Source organism: Hevea brasiliensis, unplaced genomic scaffold, assembly GCF_030052815.1.
Source record: "Hevea brasiliensis isolate MT/VB/25A 57/8 unplaced genomic scaffold, ASM3005281v1 Scaf3, whole genome shotgun sequence".
Lineage (NCBI taxonomy): Eukaryota > Viridiplantae > Streptophyta > Magnoliopsida > Malpighiales > Euphorbiaceae > Hevea > Hevea brasiliensis.
Window position 1 is genome coordinate 1,323,732 of NW_026614806.1, and position 22,324 is coordinate 1,346,055.

The following is a 22,324-nucleotide window of genomic DNA, read 5'->3' on the forward strand; positions in this document are numbered from 1 at the left end:
AGCTGAGCAATGACCCTATTTTTCTCATTTTCCTTTCTATTCACGGCTTAGGGAGTGGGGTTGGTTTTCTTATGGGAAATTAAGCTTAATTATCACCTTCTGGATTGAGTATGACCTCCTTAAGAAATGGGTTGGTGGGTTCAAAGCTATTTGCCCCATTTATTCCTTTATGACAAACTTTTTAGCCCTAAATTTGGCGCATGGTTCTTTTGCAAATAAACTTTCTTCTCATCACTAATCTTGAAAAAGGACATGTAATCTACACTGGTCTTTCTTTGTAAATTCTTCCTTCCTTCACAGGCACTTGACAGCCAGGTTGGCCCTTGGATGGAGGATTCATTTGACTCAGCATCTACTAAGTAACTATTTGAGAAACAATGCGTTTTACAAGGTAATTAGGTTTGGAGTATTTAACATCTATTTTGTAGTTTGATTCACTGTTGAAATGCATTAACAGTTTCTGTTAGTAGCTGGCATTTACTAATTAAATGGAAAACTTCTTGGGTATGCATTTTTTAAAGTTTTGTGCTTTTTTATTGTGCAAAATGGTTTTTAATTAGTTGAAGCTGTATATTTATATATATGTAGATAGTATTTCACATAATTCTTGTGTCAGCCATCAAAAGCCATAACTTCATGTCCAATATTTGTTCTTGCAGGTCTTTCATATGTCAAGCAAAAATATTGACGCAGATCAAAGAATAACTGATGATCTTGAAAAGCTAACCAGAGACTTGTCCGGACTGGTAACTGGAATGGTAAAGCCATTAGTAGACATCTTGTGGTGAGTACTTGGGTCAACTTTATTTAATTATTATGGTATAATACTAATTTCTTATTTGTAGAATGTAGAAAACTGATTTACTTAAGTGTTTTGTTCAATTCTACCACAAATTTTGAAATTCATTTGAAATGAATTCCACTATTTGGTACGATACAACTTAAAATGCAGAATTTAATTGAATTCCATATAATTAATGTTTGATATAATTCCAGAATTGAAATTCATTTGTCTTTATTTCGTAAACTATCCTCAAGAGTAAAACTCAACTCAACTCAACTCAACTAAGCCTTTATCCCAAAAATTTGGAGTCGGCTATATGGATTCGCTTTCTTCACTTTAAACGATTTTGGGTTAAATCCTATGTGTAATGCTTCTAGGTCATGTTGTACTACTCTCCTCCAAGTCAATTTAGGTCTACTCCTTTTTTTCTTTCTATCTTCTAACCTAATGTGCTCTATTTGTCTAACTGGAGTTTCCGTATGTCTACGCTTCACATGACCAAGCCACCTAAATTTCCCTTCTCTCAACTTATCTTCAATTGGCACCACTCCTACCTTTTCTCTAATACTCTCATTACGGACTTTATCTAGTCTAGTATGGCCACTCATCCACCTTAACATTCTCATCTCTGCAACTCTTATCTTAGATGCATACGACTCTTTCAGTGCCCAACACTCACTACCATATAACATAGCCGGTCGTATGACTGTATGATAAAATTTTCCTTTCAATTTATTGGGAATCTTACGATTACATAAAACTCCCGTGGCACGTCTCCACTTAAACCATCCGGCTTTAATCCTATGACTAACATCCTCCTCACATCCCCCACTACTTGAAGGACTGAGCCTAGATATTTAAAGTGATTACTTTGGGGCAGTATCACTCCATTCAAACTAACTCCTTCCCTATCACCAGTTTGGCCTTAACTGAACTTGCAATGCATGTATTCTGTCTTCGTTCTACTTAACTTAAAACCCTTTGACTCTAGAGTACTTCTCTAAAGTTCTAGCTTTCTATTGACTCCTTCTCGTATCTCATCTATCAGAACAATATCATCCGCAAACATCATGCACCAAGAAATACTCTCTTGTATATATTTCGTCAGTTCATCTAAAACTAATGTAAAAAGGTAAGGGCTTATGGCTGATCCTTGATGTAATCCAATTGAGATCGGAAAATCTCTTGTGTCCCCTCCCACTGTGCGCACAATAGTAATTGCTCATTCATACATATCTTTCAATACTTGAATGTACCTAATAGATACCCTATTTTGTTCTAACACATTCCATAAGACCTCTCTTGGAATACTATCATAAGCCTTCTCCAAATCAATAAAAACCATGTGTAGATCTTTCTTCACATCTCTATATTTCTCCATTAAGCTTCTAATGAGAAAGATCGCTTCCATAGTTGAATGACCGGGCATGAAACCAAATTGATTGAGAGAGATAGAAGTATCATGACGTAGTCGATGCTCCACAACTCTCTCCCACAACTTCATAGTATGGCTCATGAGTTTAATTCCCCTATAGTTTTGAGCAACTCTGTATGTCTCCCTTATTTTTAAAAATAGGTACTAAAATACTCTTCATCCATTCATCAGACATTTTCTTTGAGTTTAGAATCTTATTAAATAATTTAGTTAACCATGTCACTCCCATATCTCCCAAATACTTTCACACTTCAATTGGTATTTCATCGGGTCCACAGGTTTTACCCACTTTCATTCTCTTAAGTGCTTCTTTTACTTCTAAAGATCTAATCCTTCTAGTATAATTCACATTCTTTTCTATTGTTCTATAATCTATATTTACGCTATTACCATTTTGACTATCATTAAAGAGATCATTAAAATAATTTCTCCATCTTTCTTTAATGTCCTCATCTTTCACCAACACTTTTCCTTCTTTTTCCTTAATGCACCTAATTTGATTGAGATCTTGACATTTCCTTTCTATCCTCCTTGCTGATCTATAAATATCTTTCTCCCCTTCTTTAGTTTCAAGTTTCTCATATAACTTTGCAAAGGCCTGTGCTCTTGCTTGACTAACTGCCTTTTTTTGCCTCTTTCTTTGCTATCTTGTACTGTTCATATGCCTCATTATTATCACATTTAGGTAATTTTTTATACCATTCCCTTTTTCTCTTCACTGCCTTTTGTACTTTCTCATTCTACCACCATCTCTCTTTTGAGGGTGGTCCATGTCCTTTAGACTCTCCAAGTACTTTTCTAGCTACTTCTCTAATCTTTGATGCCATCTGTATCCACATATCATTGGCTTCCATATCCAGCTTCCATACTTCGGACTCGAGAAGCTCATTTTTGAACTTCACTTGCTTTACTCCTTTAAACTCTCACCACTTTGTTCAAGCTACACTATTTCTTCTGACCTTACTTGAATTGGTCCTAAACTTGACATCCAAGACGACCAACCGATGTTGACTTGTTAAAGCTTATCCTGGAATGACCTTGCAATCCTTGCATAGAGCTCTATTTGTCTTCCTAGTTAAGAGAAAGTCAATTTGGCTTCTATGTTGCCTACTTTTGAAAGTCACTAAATGTGACTATCTTTTTATAAAGTAGGTATTTGCTAGTATTAGGTCGTATGCCATAGCAAAATCCAAGATGCTTTTTTCCTCCTCATTTTGACTGCCAAAACCAAAACCTCCATGAACATCCTCATAACCTTGTCTATCACTTTCTACATGTCCATTCAAATCTCCACCGATGAAAACATTCTCTTCATTCGGTATGCTTTGCATTAAATCATCCATATCTTCCCAAAATCTTTGTTTACTCTCACTGGCTAGTCCTATTTGTGGGGCATAAGCACTAACTATATTTATTGTTTCTCCTTCTAGTACTAGCTTTACTAGTATAATTCTATCTCCTATTCTTTTCACAGTTATTACTGCATCTTTCAATGTCCTGTCTATGATTATACCCACTCCGTTCTTGTTTCTCTCCTTTCCTGTAAACCACAGTTTGTACCCTGAATTACCCACTTCCTTACTTTTCTCTCCTACCCATTTAGTCTCATGAATGCAAGCAATATTCACCCTTCTCCTTTCCAAGGTATCCACAAGCTCCATTAATTTTCCTGTAAGTGATTCAACATTCTAAGTATCAACCCTGATCATCCTCCTATCCTGCTCCTTCCTAATTGGTCTTCTTCTATGATATCTTCTATTGTTTTCTATGTCTATCTTGTGTTCTGTTTCACTATTTATTCTACTATCTGTCCTATGGACTAACTTCTTTACCCACACCCGTCCATGATGTGGGAACCCTTGCTCACTTAACACCACACTCGGGCGTTGGCATGGCACGTCGCTTTCGGTGAACGCCCTACACCCTTGCATATTTCTCACTATACCTGGGCTCCGATGTACCGCATCGTTAGTAGAGGACGCCCTAACGTTTATATCATTTGAATCCATATTATAGGGTGTGACGAAATTTTTACGCTAGTTATCACCTACCGCAACCCTCCTCCTTTATCCGGGCTTGGGACTGGTTAAGCGCAAACTACTTAGGCGGAGTTATCCTCAAGAGTAAAATTAAAAAACATATAATTTTCTGCAGGATTCAAAAAAAATCTTATACCTAATAAATTTATAACAATTAACAAACATATAAACCAATTAATAATATGGTAATAAATATAAAATAAAATAACATAAGAGATTTATATAACATAAATAGTGTCATTACTAAGTGCATGATAAACTTAAATGTTAAAAAGTAGGACAAATGTAAAATATTTTATATAGTAATAAATATAAAAAGGAGACTTTTTTAGGAAGAATTGTGTAAGGTGACAAATTGCTTTAAGGAAGAATTTAAGGATGATATTAATGGTACTTGGGCTATTTTTCTTTGAAGATTCGTACCATTTTTAATTTTTTAATTAATTAATGGTGCTTATTGGGTGTAGTAAATTCTGTTGATAACATTAGTGATTAAAGTTTTAAAGTGAATAATTTCAACATGGAGAGTGTATAAAAAGATGAATAATTGAGAGGAAATAAAAATAAGAGCATTTTAGTGCAAAAAAATTTATGTAAGTTATGTGGAATTCATTTCAAATTCCTTCAAGTTTGATAGGAATTGGTTTTATTTATAACCAATTTTTTGAATTTAATTCTTTTTTTTTTCTTTTCAAATCAAACAAACAAAACATGAAATTCAATTGAATTTCACAAAATTGTGTTTTGGAATTGAACCAAGCAAACTCTTAACATTCTGATAAGTACTCTCCCTATTTCTATGTGCCAATAATGTATTCCACTGCTCAATTTGTAAGGTTTACCTGGAGAATGAAGCTGTTAACAGGTCAGAGGGGAGTTGCCATATTGTATACTTATATGCTGCTTGGTCTGGGTTTTTTGAGAACTGTAACTCCTGACTTTGGTGATCTTGCAAGTCGAGAGCAACAACTTGAAGGAACTTTTAGGTAATTTAATCTCATATATGCCTTGTATATTTAGTGTTGTTATATATTTTACATGTTGGAGAAAGATTTACGTTTGAATATATATGATGATTGTAACAACCTTTGGTGCTGCCTCTTTCTGTAAAAATTGTTCTCACTTTGTCATGCATATATTAGGTTCATGCACGAAAGACTATGTACACATGCCGAGTCTGTTGCCTTCTTTGGAGGTGGTGCAAGAGAAAAAGCTGTAAGCTACTTGTGTTTTATCATTTTACTTAATTTTATACTAGAACTGGTCATATGCCTGTGCAATTATTGGATTTATTATTATGATATAATTTTATATATAATATGAAAATATTATTTATACATTGGTGCATGTAATAGTGTGTTTTCTTAAATAAATAACTTTTGTAGAAATAGAGTTTTATTATGAATATATTAAGGCATGTAATAATTATATCTTAAATAGTGACCCATCTTGTAATGTCAACTGTATGGAAAATTAGTCTTACATGGAAAAATACTAATTAATTAAGAAGCCAATTGTCAAGAAAAAAGACATGACACATGGCAAATTGTGGTGTAATATGAACTAAGCTCAACTTTATATATATATATATATATATATATATATATATATATATATATATATATATATATATAGTGGAAACGGCGGATTCTCCGGCTACATTACAATATCTCGCTCCTTATACAGGAGCAACTCTGGCTGAATATTTTATGTATTGTGAATGGCATACTTTAATCATTTATGATCTCTCCAAACAAGCGCAGACCTGATATATATGTTGGAGTGTAACGTTGCTTAATGTTTTGGGCATTGATCATTAGACTTAATCACTCATTATAGCTTTGAATACAGGATTTTACACATGGGAATTTTTAAAAATTTATGGAATATGTTACAATAATATCAGCTTTTATTCCAGATCAATACTCATATGGGAGTAACTTTTAGTATAATTCAAATTATTATTTATAAGTATTTACCTTTTGCCTATATGTTGTTTAAACCAATTGAAATTTTAGTAGACGAAAATCATCGTTTCTTACCGTGTTCCCCATCAGCATACATGAAAATTGAGAGGCATATAAGTATAAGCAAACTAAACTTGGTGATGGGGAGTCTAGCTTAGTGTGTAACTTGCAAGTTTGATATTCATGCTCCTAAGTCCATAATTTTCAACATGGTATCAGAGTCGATCATTATCTCGATGTTTGGTCACCAGTCATGCAAACTTCTCGCAAGATGTTCATGCCTGGGCGCAAGGGATTGTATTGTGTTACATTGACCAGGTATAAGGCAAGAGTGTTAAATAAAAAGATTTGGGCTTTTGGGGTTGAGTTAGATCTGGTCCACTTTGTTGGTATTGGAGTAGTGAGGCCTAAAGGCAGTAGTCATGAAGGTTTTGATTTTAGCAGTCGAAATGAGGAGGGAAAAAACATCCTGGATTTTCCTATGGCATACGACCTAATACTAGCAAATATCTACTTTATAAAAAGATAGTCACATTTAGTGACTTTCAAAAGTGGGCAACATAGAAGCCAAATCGACTTCCTCTTAACCAGGAAGACAAATAGAGCTCTTTGCAAGGATTGCAAGGTCATTCCAGGAGAGGTTTTGACAAGTCAATATCGGTTAGTGGTCTTAGATGTCAAGTTTAGGAACGATTCAAGTAAGGTCAGAAGAAATAGTGTAGCTCGAACAAAGTGGTGGGAGTTCAAAGGAGTAAAGCAAGTGAAGTTCAAAAATGAGCTTCTGGAGTCCGAAGCATGGAAGCTGAATATGGAGGCCAATGATATGTGGATACAGATGGCATCAAAAATTAGAGAAGTAGTTAGAAAAGTACTTGAAGAGTCTAAAGGATATGGATCACCCTCAAAAGAGAGATGGTGGTGGAATGAAGAAGTACAAAAGGCAGTGAAGAGGAAAAGAGAATGGTATAAGAAATTACCTAAATGTGATAATAATGAGGCATATGAACAGTACAAGATAGCAAAGAAAGAGGCAAAAAAGGCAGTTAGTCAAGCAAGAGCATAGGCCTTTGAAAAGTTATATGAGAAATTTGGAACTAAAGAAGTGGAGAAAGATATTTATAGATTAGTAAGGAGGAGAGAAATGAAATGTCAAGATCTCAATCAAGTTAGGTGCCTTAAGGATAAAGTAGGAAAAATGTTGGTGAAAGATGAGGACATTAAAGAAAGATGGAGAAATTATTTTAATGATCTCTTTAATAATAGTCAAAATAGTAATAGCGTGAATATAGACTATAGAACGATAGAAAAAAAATGTGAATTATACTAGAAGGATTAGATCTTTAGAAGTAAATGAAGCACTTAAGAGAATGAAAGTGGGTAAAGCCTGTGGACCCGATGGAATACCAATTGAAGTGTGGAAGTGTTTGGGAGATATGGGAGTGACATGATTAACTAAATTATTTAATAAGATTCTAAACTCAAAGAAAATGCCTGATGAATGGAGGAGGAGTATTTTAGTTCCTATTTTTAAAAATAAGGGAGACACACATAGTTGCTCGAACTATAGGGAAATTAAACTCATGAGCCATACTATGAAGTTGTGGGAGAGAGTTGTGGAGTATCGACGACGTCGTGATACTTCTATCTCTCCCAATCAATTTGGCTTCATGCCCGGTCGTTCAACTATGGAAGCGATCTTTCTTATTAGAAGCTTGATGGAGAAATATAGAGATGTGAAGAAAGATCTACACATGATTTTTATTGATTTGGAGAAGGCTTATGATAGTGTTCCAAGAGATGTCCTATAGAGTGTGTTAGAACAAAATAGGATATCTAGTAGGTACATACAAGTGTTGAAAGATATGTATGAAGGAGCAACTACTATTGTGCGCACAGTGGGAGGGGACACGAGATTTTCCGATCTCAATTGGATTACACTAAGGATCAGCTATAAGCCCTTACCTTTTTACATTAGTTTTAGATGAATTGACGAAACATACACAAGAGAGTATTCCTTGGTGCATGATGTTTGCGGATGATATTGTTCTGATAGATGAGACGCGGGAATGAGTCAATAGAAAGCTAGAGCTTTGGAGAAGTACTCTAGAGTCAAAGGGCTTTAATTTAAGTAGAACGAAGACAGAATACATGCATTGCAAGTTCAGTGAAGGCCAAACTGGTGATAGGGAAGGAGTTAGTTTGGATGGAGTGGTACTGTCCCAAAGTAATCACTTTAAATATCTCGGCTCAGTCCTTCAAGTAGATGGGGGATGTGAGGAGGATGTTAGTCATAGGATTAAAGCCGGATGGTTGAAGTGGAGACGTGCCACGAGAGTTTTATGTGATTGCACGATTTCCAATAAGTTGAAAAGTAAATTTTACCGTACAGCCATACGACCGGCTATGTTATATGGTAGTGAGTGTTGGGCATTGAAGGAGTCGTATGCGTCTAAGATAAGAGTTGCAGAGATGAGAATGTTAAGGTGGATGAGTGGCCATACTAGATTAGATAAAGTCCGTAATGAGAGTATTAGAGAAAAGGTAGGAGTGGTACTAATTGAGGATAAGTTGAGAGAATGAAGATTGAGGTGGTTTGGTCATGTGCAGTGTAGACATACGGAGGCTCCAGTTAGACAAGTAGAGCACATTAGGTTAGAGGATAGAAAGAAAAAAAGAGGTAGACCTAAATTGACTTGGAGGAGAGTAGTACAACATGATCTAGAAGCATTACAAATTTCTGAGGATTTAACTCAAAATCGTTTAGAGTGGAGAAAGCGAATTCATATAGCTGACCCCAAATTTTTGGGATAAAGGCTTAGTTGAGTTGAGTATAGAGCTTACAACCCTAATCAAGTTGGGAATAGAAATCCTAATTCAATTCTAATTAGGAATACCAAATAAGATAAATTAGAAAATAATAGACCTAATAATAATAAAATTTCTAAACAATAAAAACTCTTTAAATTTCTTAATTCTATAACAATTAAAATTCTTAAATAAAATTCTAAACTTCCTATTTTGCATTAAGTAGATTTAGGACCTGAAAACCTGGTGGGCTAAGCCCCAGTGAGCCAGACCTATGAGCTAAGTCCCAATGAGATCTATGAGCTAACCCAATGAGCTAGAACTTGAGTGCAGAGCCAAGAGAAACTAGACCCAAGTTAGATGGGCCAGCACATGCAATGGTAAGTGACAACTAGGCCTGTGAGCTTTGAGCTGAATCTAGCTACACTTGAGGGGGGAGTATTGGAATATCACTTGTGAGAACAAGTTCCACATTAGCAGTGTACATGAAAATTGAAAGGCATACAAGTGTTAGCAAACCAAACCAAAATGGCTTAGCCATTTTGGTGATGGGGATCCTAGTTTCAAGCATAGTTTAGCATATAGCTTACCAGTTTGATATTCACACTCTTAGGTCCATAATTTTCAACAATTTCTAAAACCTATTAAGCAGCTTGAAAATAGTGACCTGCAGATATTTAAACTGGAGAACTATTTAACGAGGTAGATTTCAGTTGACATGTTTGTGATGTTGCTATGATGCCAGTGATTTTTGGCATTATGACATTTATTAAAGTTGATTTTTGGTTAGAGAAATTTTTTGTAGCAGCTTTACTATCAATCACAGTCCAGTTTGTGTCAACCTTTTGTTTTGCAATATGCTTTAGGAAATATTTTGACTCCCTTTCTCAACTCTAATATTATGCCCTTTTTTAAGAATATATTTTATCATCCTTAATTTATAAGTTGTGTTGAGCAGATGATTGAGTCAAGATTCAGGGAACTGCTGGACCATTCTTTGTTACTTCTAAAGAAGAAATGGCTATATGGTATCCTAGATGATTTTGTCACAAAGCAACTCCCACATAATGTAACTTGGGGTTTGAGCTTGTTATATGCAATGGAACACAAGGGAGACCGAGCTCAGGTTTCAACTCAAGGTGAGATTAGATTGTAATTAACTTGAATTGCAACTTTCTTTTTATCACTCTCCCACATATTTGTTACACATTTTTCAGGTGAGCTAGCACATGCATTGCGGTTCTTAGCCTCTGTAGTCTCTCAGAGCTTTTTAGCATTTGGAGACATTCTTGAACTGCATAAGAAGTTCCTTGAGCTCTCTGGCAGTATAAATAGAATTTTTGAGCTGGAAGAGCTTCTAGATACTGCTCAGTCTGGTAAATTCTTCATTCTATTGATTGTATTCTTTATATTAAAAAAAAAAGGTTCCTTATTAATCCAATTTCCTGGGCCTTAGGGGGGAGAAAAAAAGGAGATTGGGACTTTCTTTTAATGTCATTCCAGCAGCAGGAAGAATTAACAGCTCTGCATATCATTGACAAATTGCAGTAAAAAAGACTTGAATTTGAGAAATACTGACAAGGAAAACATAAGTGCAGGATCAAATGAAACTAAATGGCTGTGTATTGCCAAAATAGAACAATTTACAGAAATTATCTAGCCCTAATACAAGTTAAAAGTAAAGGTGTGGAGATATTTATCGAGTAGGATCAGATAAAACACTTTGATTTGGTATATGTCAAGATGACATACAATTGTAACTAACATTAGTTAACTATCCTACATGTATCCAAGTTAAAATTGTCGTTATGTAGGAGTAGGTTGTTTTGTTTGTATAAGTATGCATTCAATATTCTGATAAAGGAGCTGATATGTTCTGAAGACAAAATCTGGTAATTGCTTGGTTTTGTGCACTTGAGAAGGTTTTGCCTTCATATTTCTTTGGAAAGGTCTGACTACTAAAAATGCTTTTATGCAACTCTGGTCTTTTACATTTTTGCTAAGCTTGCTTTGTGCACTCTAGTGCTTAAAAAAAATATCCAATAATAATCATCCTTTTATCTGGACTTCTCAGTGAGATAAAAAGGATGGATATTGGTTTGGAATTTTGAAGGCCTTTGCCCATGAGATGCATGGCTGCATATTTATCAAGAAGTTTTTTCACTGAATGAAGCAACCATGTGTAGAAGGACCATTAATCTCTGAACATAATGAAGGAAGTGATCCATATAGCTAACCCGAACAAGCCTAGGATTGAAGCTGAGTAGAGTTCAGTATTTTAACAAGGCAAAATAGGGCTAAAAAAAGGGATGGACTAGCCACTAGGTACAATGAAACGGAGCATAGAATAACTAGAACTAATACAACAGAATCAAAGGCCATATAGACAAGCTAGGACAAGTGACAACCTCAACTCCTAAATCAACTCCCTAGTAATGCTGTTCTCTTTCTTCCATTAGTTTACTAATTGTTATTCCTTTTCCTATTTTCATTCGATGCCAGTGTCCTCAACTCCTAAATCAACTTCCTAGTAATGCTGTTCTCTTTTTTCCAGTAATTTACTAATAGCTATTCCTTTTCCTATTTTCATTAGATACCAGTGTTTTTCTTATTTTTTGTCTTAGAAATGAATTGGAAAATATAGATGAAACTCATCTTCAGGAGTCAGGAGTTAAAGAATCTAAATATCCGAGACAACTTGCCTCAGCAATGCAATGCCACTGAGAGGCATGAAACTGGTTTCGATGGAGTAGATCAATTTCATATATAAACTTGTATGTATACATTGAAGTAGAGTTATTCCTTCTGTAAAATATTGAGCAATTATAATTCCAATGTGGTATAACCAGCTTTATCTTTATTCACTTGCATATTATCGCATCAGTCATTATCTATGGATGCTCAAAATAATTCATTACCTTTGTTTTTATTTGATTTTATCCTGTCAGGGGATTGGTTGGTTGATAAACTATCTCCATCTAAGGAGAGTGATAGTAATGCGAAAGATGCCATTTCCTTTGTGGAGGTTGATATCATTACACCTGCACAGAAATTGTTGGCAAGGCGGTTGACATGTGACATAGTACGAGGAAAAAGCTTGCTTGTCACAGGTAGTGAATTAATTTCTTTATCTACCTTTTTATGCAAATTTACATCTGATGCTCTTGCATTATTTTTATCATTGTACAAACTTAAAGCTGACATCATATCAAATGATTAAGGTCCAAATGGAAGTGGGAAAAGTTCTATTTTCAGAGTCCTTAGAGGTCTTTGGCCCATTGTGAGTGGCAGACTTGCCAAAGCATCTCAACTTAATAATGAAGATAGTGAATCTGGTTGTGGCATCTTCTATGTTCCTCAACGACCATACACATGCTTAGGAACCTTGAGAGATCAAATTGTATATCCTCTCTCTCACGATGAAGCAGCACTCATGACATTAAAGTTGCATGGCGAAGGTAAAGTACTTGAATACGTTGTAAATCCTTGATGTTTTCAAATGTCTCCTGTATACATGGTTGAAAGTCTAAATTGATGCATCTGGTAAGGCATGCATACGTTTTACACTCCTAACATTTTGGTTAATCAACAAATGAGGTTTCACTATTACATATATACGTATGAATGTCGAACGTAAAATATATATGTTTATTTATTAAGGACAAACAAATATATGGATGTTGAAAATTTTGGTAAAAGTATGTTAAATGATAAAAGTAGTTCTTTTTTCATCTTTGATGCAATTATTAATATGTATATTTTTTTTGTTGAACATGAGTTAAGTGATTTCATTAACAAGGGAGAGAGAGAACCTAGCATTACAATACCGTAACTCAAAACACAACCCATATGAGGCCTGAGGGTGCTATCCATGAAGTGTTACAGTGCAATGGAATTATGGGAATGGAATTTCAGCTCCTAATTGTGGGAGGGATGTGCACCAAATTTCTTCATCAGGCAGGAAGTGAGCTGGACTTGAATCTCTCATTTTGAAGAGAAACATGGGCTTCTCCATGCTTTGGGTTCCAAATCTAGATTCTTCACACACAAAAGGTTGGAGAAGTCTTGAAAGTTTTCTACTTTGGCTCGTTGTGAAGATCTAATCCAGGAAACCAGCAAACAGACCTCAGGTGGGGAAAGACCAAAATCGAAGAAAAGCTCAGATTTGGACACAAAAAAGGCAAACCTCTACAGAAAAACTCTCCAAATCCAACCAAGAAACGATTAATCTGAAGTGAAAAGCATTAAAAAACTAAAGAAAGAAGGGGGATGGGAGGTATCTCATGAGGAAGAAACTTGAGAGCGAAAATAGAGAGAAAAATGCAGTGAGAACAAATATCTTTTGATACATTTGAAAATGTTGTGAAACTGAATTTGTTGGGGAAAACAAATGGTTGCTGCTCCTTTGCTCCATTTTTTCAGGGAGCCTTGGAATTCTAAATCTTTCCCTCCCTCTTTCTCTCTTACTTTCAACTGTGGTCATTCAGGGAGATGCTAAACATTGGCTAAATGCCAAATTTAAGTTTTGATTAGTTTTCAATGTTCAAACATCTTCATCTAAAGATGCCAGCTCCTTTCATTGCATACAGCTATTTAGGAGCCTTTTTTTTTTTTTTTTTTTTTTTCGGTTAAGAAGTACTGAATCATCTCTTTTTTATTGTTCAAGTAAAGTTTGTAGAGTGATTTTGTAATTTGCATGCCCAGTGCTCAGTGCTCATAGTGGTGTTATGATTTTCTGAGATGTAATTTCTCCGTTCTGTTGCCCCTCTTGTATTCTGATTGTGCTAAATTTCAGATAAAATATCTGGTGACACCACAAAGATTCTCGATGCACGCTTAAAAGCTATTCTGGAGAATGTTCGATTAAATTATCTTCTGGAAAGGGAGGAAGGTGGTTGGGATGCTAATTTGAATTGGGAAGATATTCTCTCTCTTGGAGAACAACAGAGATTAGGCATGGTGAGTAAAGCTAATCTGTGCTATCTTCATATTTAAATGGAAGGGACAGGATTGCACAATTGGATTCCTGAACTTTTTGACTTGATGCTTTTGTTTTACAAGGCACGCCTATTCTTTCACAAGCCCAAATTTGGCATTCTTGACGAGTGCACCAAGTATGTTATTTTTCTTAACCTCACCTGAAATTTTATCAACTACATAAATAATGGTATGTTAATCACATGTGTATTTCTTTTTTCTTAGTGCCACAAGTGTTGATGTTGAGGAACAACTTTATAGGCTTGCCAAGGATATGAACATCACAGTTGTTACATCCTCACAGGCAAGTGGCATGTTTATTTTAATGGAAAATGAAACCATGGTGTATGTGATCTGATGAGATCAAGTTCTCTAGCAGTTGCATCGGGGTCATGTTTAGAACATCTTGTTTGTTTTGATTTTATTTTGAAAGCACAAACAATTTTCATTGCAATACTTACGATAAATATATTAATTTACAGAAATGTGACGTGGTCATCCTCCAACTAGGTGTTTTAGCTTTTGTATTTTTACTAGAATTTAATGCTCTTCCCTCAACTGTTCCTTTTTCTTTTCAGCGTCCTGCTCTAATACCATTCCACTCTGTGGAATTACGGCTTATTGACGGTGAGGGTAACTGGGAGCTTCGTACAATAAGGCAATAACTTGACGGTAATATCAGCATTTCTTGATTTAATCTGTGTGATTAATGGCATTAGATCTCATATGCAGATTACCATTCAGAATAGAATATATTTATACAGATTTCAGTAAGTTGTTTTGCTCAATGCATGAGTATGGCCGAGGGAACCTGCCAACCATGCTTTGAGTATTCCGTGAAATAGGATCTGATCGTTTTTCATATAAATCATCAGAGCATAGGATGAAAAGAAAAGCCGATCGCATAAGCAGTATCTCCAGAATCATTAAAATTAAGGATAATCATACAGGGATGTCATTTAGCATAGTGATTCTGTACAGTTTTGTTATATTTTCTTCTCTCTTTTGGGAAAATATGCCCATTGTATTGTAAGAATTGAATGCTTGATTATTTGAATTGGACTTATATCAATAAAATTGCAGGACAAGGATACCTATTTTACTGTCTTGTTTTCCCTCTAGGTAAAAATTATGACAAGTCAAAATATGATTTTTTTTTTTTTTTTTTTTTTTTTTTTTTATTTGAAATTAAGGTAACACATTTTTATTGGCAAGAGCAAACTCTCTTTATATATATATATATCACCAAAGCATCTACATCCCAGTAACTTCGCTCCTCTAATTTGATTTCAAATTTTTAGAAAGAATATACTGACTAGAAAGGCCTAACAATTACCTTCTGCTCAATATAGGTTTACAATGAGTTGAATATTTTTGAATATTTAATATTTTATAGGTATTCAAAACAATGATAGTATGTAATTCAGTTTTGAGTTTCTTAACAAAATCATAATATTTTTATTATTACATGTTAAGGTTATATGTTTTATGTACGCATTCTGGGATTTCGAAGGGCCGACTCTTCAACGCTAAGACACTCGAAATATTGAAACTATTAATTGAATTTCATTAAGAATTTTTTTGCCACCATTTCTAGCTCAATCTGTGGATATTGGTTGATATTAATATGAAAAAGAGGAGAAATTATACTCTTATCAATACAATATAATTTTATGTGGATAGTCCTATATAAAATAACAATTTATAGAAAGTAAAACTTGTCAATAAAAATAGATGCTTAAAAAATATAGCAATTCATTTTTGTCATAAGATGCTTAACTGAATTAACTGGAATTATTCAAAGATTAGACTTAATAGTTTTAAAGAAAATCATTCTAAGTGTTTTCATTCAATTCATTAGATAATATTTTTGTGTTTTCTGTACTGAAAAATAATTTTTTTTAATTACTTAGAGATTTAAGGGAATTATTTAACTTTTTAACGAAGACAACTTCTACGATCATAGAGGAAACATAGATAGAGAATAAGAGAGAGAAGGGTGTGGGTACAGAGGAGAAGAAACATAGAAACTGAAAAATAAAAAATGATAAAAGAGAAATGAGGAAGAGAAGATTAGAGTTGTTTATCAGGGTTAACTAATTAGTTTCACTAAATAGAAGGAATAAAAAGACTTTGACCGGCATTGACTAACTAAAAAAAATTAACTGAGGGACTAAATAGTTTAACAGAAGTAAAATATAAAACATGGGGCCTAAGTTGTTAGTTTTATTAAAATGCAGGGACTACTATAATTTATTGCTTTGTTCCATTTACTTAAATATTAGTGAATTTTAAAAGGGTGAGTAACTTCTTAATTGTAATTTATACTTTAAACATGATTAATCCTCTACATCTACCTATAAATTTGGGCGAAATTTCCCTAGTGCTTTTCTTATATCATTTTATGATGAAATTTTTAAATATTTTAGATTTTATTTGAATAGGTGTTCATTTGATGGATTTGTTTTAAATATCACCAACAATCATTTATTTATTTTATATGATCAAGCTACTTCATTCTAAGAAATCGATTCATTTCACTTATAATTGCTGAAGTTTGATTTTGTAATATTGTCTTTTAATTTTAATTATATTTTAAAACTCTCCCAATTTTGACTTAAAGTAATAGTAAAACTAGTTTTACCGGTTACTAAATTTTTTTGTTCTTTTAAAAATGAAAAAATTGATAATGTAACATATCTAAGTTGGTATTTGATGCATAAAAATTAATAAAATAAATAAATATATATTATCTTTCAATGCTCTTTCTCTCTTATGAATATGCACCTCTTTACCTCTTGCCACTTTTGCCATGGGACACCCCCCTCACCTTTACTCTCTGTCGCATCCCTTTCTCCTTTACAATCTTAAGCACATTCCCTATCCCCTTCCTCTCTCCTGCTTTTCTACCCTTTCCTTGTTTTCGCTGCTTAAAAGGTCACCTCTCTTAATCTTAGCTTTTGAGCGTATTTTTAGTGATAGAAGTCATGATCAGATCAAAGCTTACTTTGACCATCACTAGTAAACCCTAAGTTTTATTTCCTAATTGATAGTGACTTCAACAATAGTGAAAGGAGGGAGAGTTAATTAGAGACACTTACCAGAGAAAAATGTTTGATCAAGCAAAACTAGTAAGTGAATATAATGGCATTGGACTCCTTTTGACATCACGCTTCTAGCCACAAACGTCTTTGACCAAAACAACCACTGGCATCATTGGTGGCATTGGTGGTATGGACAGTGGCATTGGACATCTTTCAATATTAAGCTTCCAGCCACAATAATCCTTGACCAAACCAACTGCTAGAAGCAATGGTGGTATTGGCAGTGGCAATGGTGTTAGCATCCTCCTCCTCCTCCTCCTCCTTCTTCTTCTTCTTCTTCTTATTCCTACCTGTTGTTGCTTCATAGTTCCTATTGAGGTTGTTCTAAAAATTCAAGCACTTGGTTACTGTTTCCATGAATTCTGGTGTGAAAGGATACCAACTTAAGAGCTCTTTGTTCAAGACTGCAGCCATTTCTTTTAAGGAAAAAGCAATGGTAGATTAGATTTTGGTTGAAAAAAAGAAAATTCTCCTAAGAAAATGTAATTCTTTCCACTTATAGTGTACTTTAGTGCCATCTTGGGTTTGTTTATTTTTTCTTTTTGGATTTAAGATATTCTTTAATTCTTGACTTTGGGTTTTCTAGTTTTCTAATAGCTGATTTTTGTGTTATTCATGTTAGTGGAATATAGATTTTAACATTGAATTTGTTAATTTTTGTTTGCACCTTGAATTTGTTGATGTTATTGATGTTTGTAGATTTTGAATTTTGTTGATTGTGGAATTTAATGAGAGAATGTTAACACTGGCTATGTCCATGTTTAAAGTAAGTGAACAAAAGGGAAACAAGATGGATGGTTAGAGATCATGCTAAGCCTTGAAAGACGACCATGAAGCCATAAATAAACCTTGACCAATTTGAAGGCAAACAAGTAAGATTTGATAGCTTTACACTAAATGGGGAAAATGGTCGATTGGGGTGCTAGAGGAGTCCTTTCAGCTTAAAGTCTCAAGGGTTTGAGACTCGAAACAATCAGAAGCCAAGATAAGGAGTCATAAGGACATAAGAACCTTATAATGAACTTTAGAGTGACTAGTGAGTGCTTAACAAGGCAAACAGTTGATTGCCATGAAGGCATGCTCATAAGTGGCCAATTAACATATCAAAATCATCTTCTAAGCATTCTAAAGTCACATCTAAATGCTTAGGATGATTGAAGACCTGTATTCGAGACCATTTTTGGGCTTAAAACTTTTAATAGTACCTATAAGCAACCAAGGATTCCTAATTAATAGAGGAATGGTTGATTGGCTTGGAGAAGAGTGTAAAAGTGTGAGAGTCAACCAAGTAAAAAAGTGACTCAGCTAGACATAACTACATTATGTATAGGAATCACAAATCACTTAGGACTTTTATATATCATTGTCAACCTTTGCAAATCGAAGGCCAATCTTCGTCCGGCTGGAGGAAACCTTTACATGCCTCTGTTACCTTTTGACACACTTGCAATCACACCCTCAATAAAACAACACACTCGAAGAATATAAGTTAAAATATATTTTTAGCATGCCCAATAATACTTATTGAATAGTAAAAATGAGACAACTCAAAGCACGACTTGAACTATCTATTCACAGAAAATACTTAGTCCAATAACATGATGGATGAAAACCCAACTTGCCAGCAATTAGTGTCACATGTAGAGCAAATGATGTGACTGCTAAGGGCTCAAAAATTTCACTAACTCTTAGACCAAAGCATGACCAAGGAGTGATCAAGTCATATGTAGAAGGAATGATTTGCAATAATATGAGCTAGACTAATAATCAAGATTTAAGCATATTTGGAGTGAGGAGAATAAAGCCTAAAAGATGTTCAACTTGGAAGCATGAGTTGTGTTTATTGCATGGGACTGGAAGACACAAAATCAAGCCCAAGAAGTCCAGGTTGGCATTTAAGAAGCTAGGTATCATTAAGAGGCGTTGTTTATCCTTTTAGAAGTAACTAAGATTTAGGCTTAAATTAAGGAGACACTTATCTTATCCATCTGAGTCCTATCCAATCACACCTAATCCTATCCAAACTTGGAAAAAAAGTCCGAGATACCTCATGCCTACAAAAGTGATGTTTTTGATGTTGGTTGGCTGTTTGGTGAATATAAGATCAATTTCCTATCTTTAGGCAAGATTCAAGGAAGCCTATTACTATCTTACAAGATAAGTCTAAAGCTAAATTGAAGAAGAAAAACAAAATCCATCTTTATCTCTTTACCTTGGCATGTGGAAGATGACTGGCCAAATTAAAGACTTTCCTTTTTTTCCTAACCATTTCATTATTTTTAGTGGTTGAAGTTTACTCTTTATCAAAGCCTTTGCTTTGTTTCTTTCACTTGTCACTTTTAAAGTGTGGAATGAGATTGAGTGACTTATCACCTATTGGTACCTTAGTTATTGATCTTCTTCTGTGGCAAAATACTTCTTATCAAAAGGACATCAATTACCACCTTGGTTTTGGAGTTCTTGTGGCATGTTCCAACTTATCAAGTTCTCAATTACAAGTTTATCAATTCTTTTTTCTACCTTTCTTTATTGTCTTGTTATGTTCATAAAATCAAATAAAAATTCATTCTTCTTATTAGCAATTGTTTCAAGCTTTGATCCTAAGTTCTATTTTGTTCCAATTCATTTAGTTTGTTACTTCAAATTGGCATGTTTAATTTTGTTCCTCTTGTGTTCTATTTGCTTCATTTTAGTTAACTTGTTCCCAATAGTGGCATGTTTTGTTCCATCTTCAAAGTGAATTTATTCTTTTTGTTAATTCCTTTGGTTTGTTCTTGTCCATTCCATACAACTTATTATTTTTTTTTTATTAAGTTATTTAATCCTTACATTAGTGCTTGTTTGATTCGAATTTCGTTTAATCTTTATTGTTCCTTAGCTACCAAAAACGATCTTTCATCTTTAGTGTGTTTTGGCACATTAGCAAACATTGGAGTAGAACCAACACTTAAGGCAATAACTCGAGTTGCTAATCCCATCCAATCGCAAGGACAGTGTTGCTAACCTTATGAATGAAGGACATGCTTACACTTATCAAGCTTAATCCTCTTAACTGATGGTGCTCACCGATAGAAACATGGATGTCTTCAAGAACCATCTCACTCAAAAACTACTAAATCTCAATTGACATGATGTGGGCGGCCAGTTTTCCTACTCCTTATATTAGTTTAGGTACATCTTCCTATAACACTACCATGGATATAGGATATTAACACCTCGAGAGGTGGATGATTGACTGGAGTTGCCATTTGGATGATAAATGGGATAAAATTTTTAGAAGGACATGGGCAATGACTCTACCTTGCACAGGGGTCCACTACCCTTCTCTTACCATGAACCTAATGGCTTAGGTTTGGGATAGTGGGTGTAGAAGAGAGAAGGTGTTAGGCACCCTTTCCACCTAGACTTATCTTAGAATAAGGTTTATCCTCCACTTATGTTTCTTATAGCCTGTCTTATTATTTCTTTATTGAAGTTCTTAATCATTCAAAATGCAAATCTAATTTAAACAAGTGCACGTTGTTCAATTAAGCACACTGTAACCATTTCTTACATGTTTTGTAGCCTTAAACAGGTCTTGTTTCTATATTAAGAGTGGTTACCATATTTATCCTGTTGCTCTATTTATCATGTTTCTAGATCAATTTAATGCTTTAGGTTGCTTGGCACACATTGAAGACAATCAAAGAATAAAATAACCGCTAAGTATGCTTTCACGTGTCTCTAATAAAGAAGAGGAGAAAAGATTATAAGACCTTTAAAAAATCTATAACTAAAAAAATGGAAGGAGAAATGATTTACAAAGCCAATAAACTTTTAAAAGAAAAGTCCTAAGTTTTATTACATGGCCCATTTGGCCCAATACACCATGTAAGAAGCCTTGAAATCATCTTTGTGTTTTGGCCCACATCTGGTGCTTCTAGGTTTGCCTTATTAGTGCTTGGTCCAACTTGCCACTTTTGGTTCTCACTTGCCTTATTGGATGAGATCTTACTTACCTTGTTTCAAAACTTACCCTATTTAAATAAAGAAAGAAATTAATATTACTTACCATAAGGGCTATGCATGGTTCGTAGGGGTTCTAAATTGAATTAAAGAACCATACCAAAAAAAAAAAGGTTGCCGTAAGAACTGAATCGTACCAGACCAAACTTATATTTACTGTTTGGTTCAGTTTTGGTTCTTAATCAATAACCGGGCCAGAACAATAACGAAACCGAACTACAATTGAACCAAAGAATCGCTTTATACATATGTTTTTTTTTTATAAATATTTTATAATTTGAATAAAATTATGAATATTTATATGTAATTAAGATGGTAATATATATATATATATATATATTATCTTTTATTTTTCTAACTTTTTAAAATATTTTAGTGTTAAATACATTAAATGATCTTATAATCCTTAATCATATGACTAAATCACATGTGGTCATATAATATACTTTTTAATTCTTAATTATATATGTCTTTTTTATCTAAAGACTAAATAATTAAGAAATATGTAAAAGATAAAGCAATATTCTTATTAAGTAATATATTTTTGATATTATTATTATTATTTTTAATGTTAGTATTTTTTTTTTCATATTAGAAATTTAATATTGCATTTTTTTTTTAAAATGAACACAAGAATATTGTAGTTTTAGGTGTAAAATAAATATTTGAAATGAAATTAGAAGCAAATTTTCTGCGATCTTGGGGCAAGTGTGAGTTTAATGCCTCTATCAATATGCAAAAAGCTGGAGATCGGAGAACTGAAGCCCATGACAATTTCACTGCAATTGGCTGATTGATCTGTTAAAAATCCTGTGGGCATACTTGAGAACATCCCCATCAAAGTGGGCAAATTCTTCATTCCAGTAGACTTTATTGTCCTCAAGATGGAAGAAGATGTTCAGATCCTTATCATCTTGGGAAGACCATTCTTGGCAACCGCCGGAGCAATCATACGTAAAAAATGGGCGACTAACCCTTAAGGTAGGAGAAGAAGAAGTGGAATTCAACTTGTTCGACACAATGAAGCACAAATTCTAACCTGATGAATGCTTCAAGGTTGACATAATTGACAAACAAGTTGAAGAGGAATTTCATAAGATACATCCTAAAGATCCTCTTGAAACATGAGGGAAGACCATTCTTGGCAACTGCCGGAGTAATCATAGACGTAAAAAATGGGTAACTAACCCTTAAGGTAGGAGAAGAAG

General features: G+C 34.1%; 1 protein-coding gene across 4 annotated transcripts in view; it reads left to right on the plus strand.

Annotated features, from left to right (window-relative positions):
• LOC131176975 (ABC transporter D family member 1-like) overlaps positions 1–15,110 on the plus strand; it is a 40,180-nt gene extending 25,070 nt beyond the window's left edge. For 2 of the 4 annotated variants that reach the window (XM_058141986.1, XM_058141989.1), the window contains 12 exons: positions 301–391; positions 660–784; positions 5,095–5,244; positions 5,401–5,473; positions 9,989–10,169; positions 10,248–10,406; positions 11,979–12,140; positions 12,252–12,488; positions 13,826–13,989; positions 14,092–14,144; positions 14,233–14,311; positions 14,586–15,110. In XM_058141986.1, coding sequence (XP_057997969.1) covers positions 301–391; positions 660–784; positions 5,095–5,244; positions 5,401–5,473; positions 9,989–10,169; positions 10,248–10,406; positions 11,979–12,140; positions 12,252–12,488; positions 13,826–13,989; positions 14,092–14,144; positions 14,233–14,311; positions 14,586–14,672 — 1,561 coding nt within the window. In that variant the 3' untranslated portion in view covers positions 14,673–15,110. The remainder of the gene's footprint in view (positions 1–300; positions 392–659; positions 785–5,094; positions 5,245–5,400; positions 5,474–9,988; positions 10,170–10,247; positions 10,407–11,978; positions 12,141–12,251; positions 12,489–13,825; positions 13,990–14,091; positions 14,145–14,232; positions 14,312–14,585) is intronic. The other 2 variants (XM_058141990.1, XM_058141991.1) reach the window with 2 other exon arrangements.
• The last annotated feature ends 7,214 nt before the right edge of the window (positions 15,111–22,324 follow it).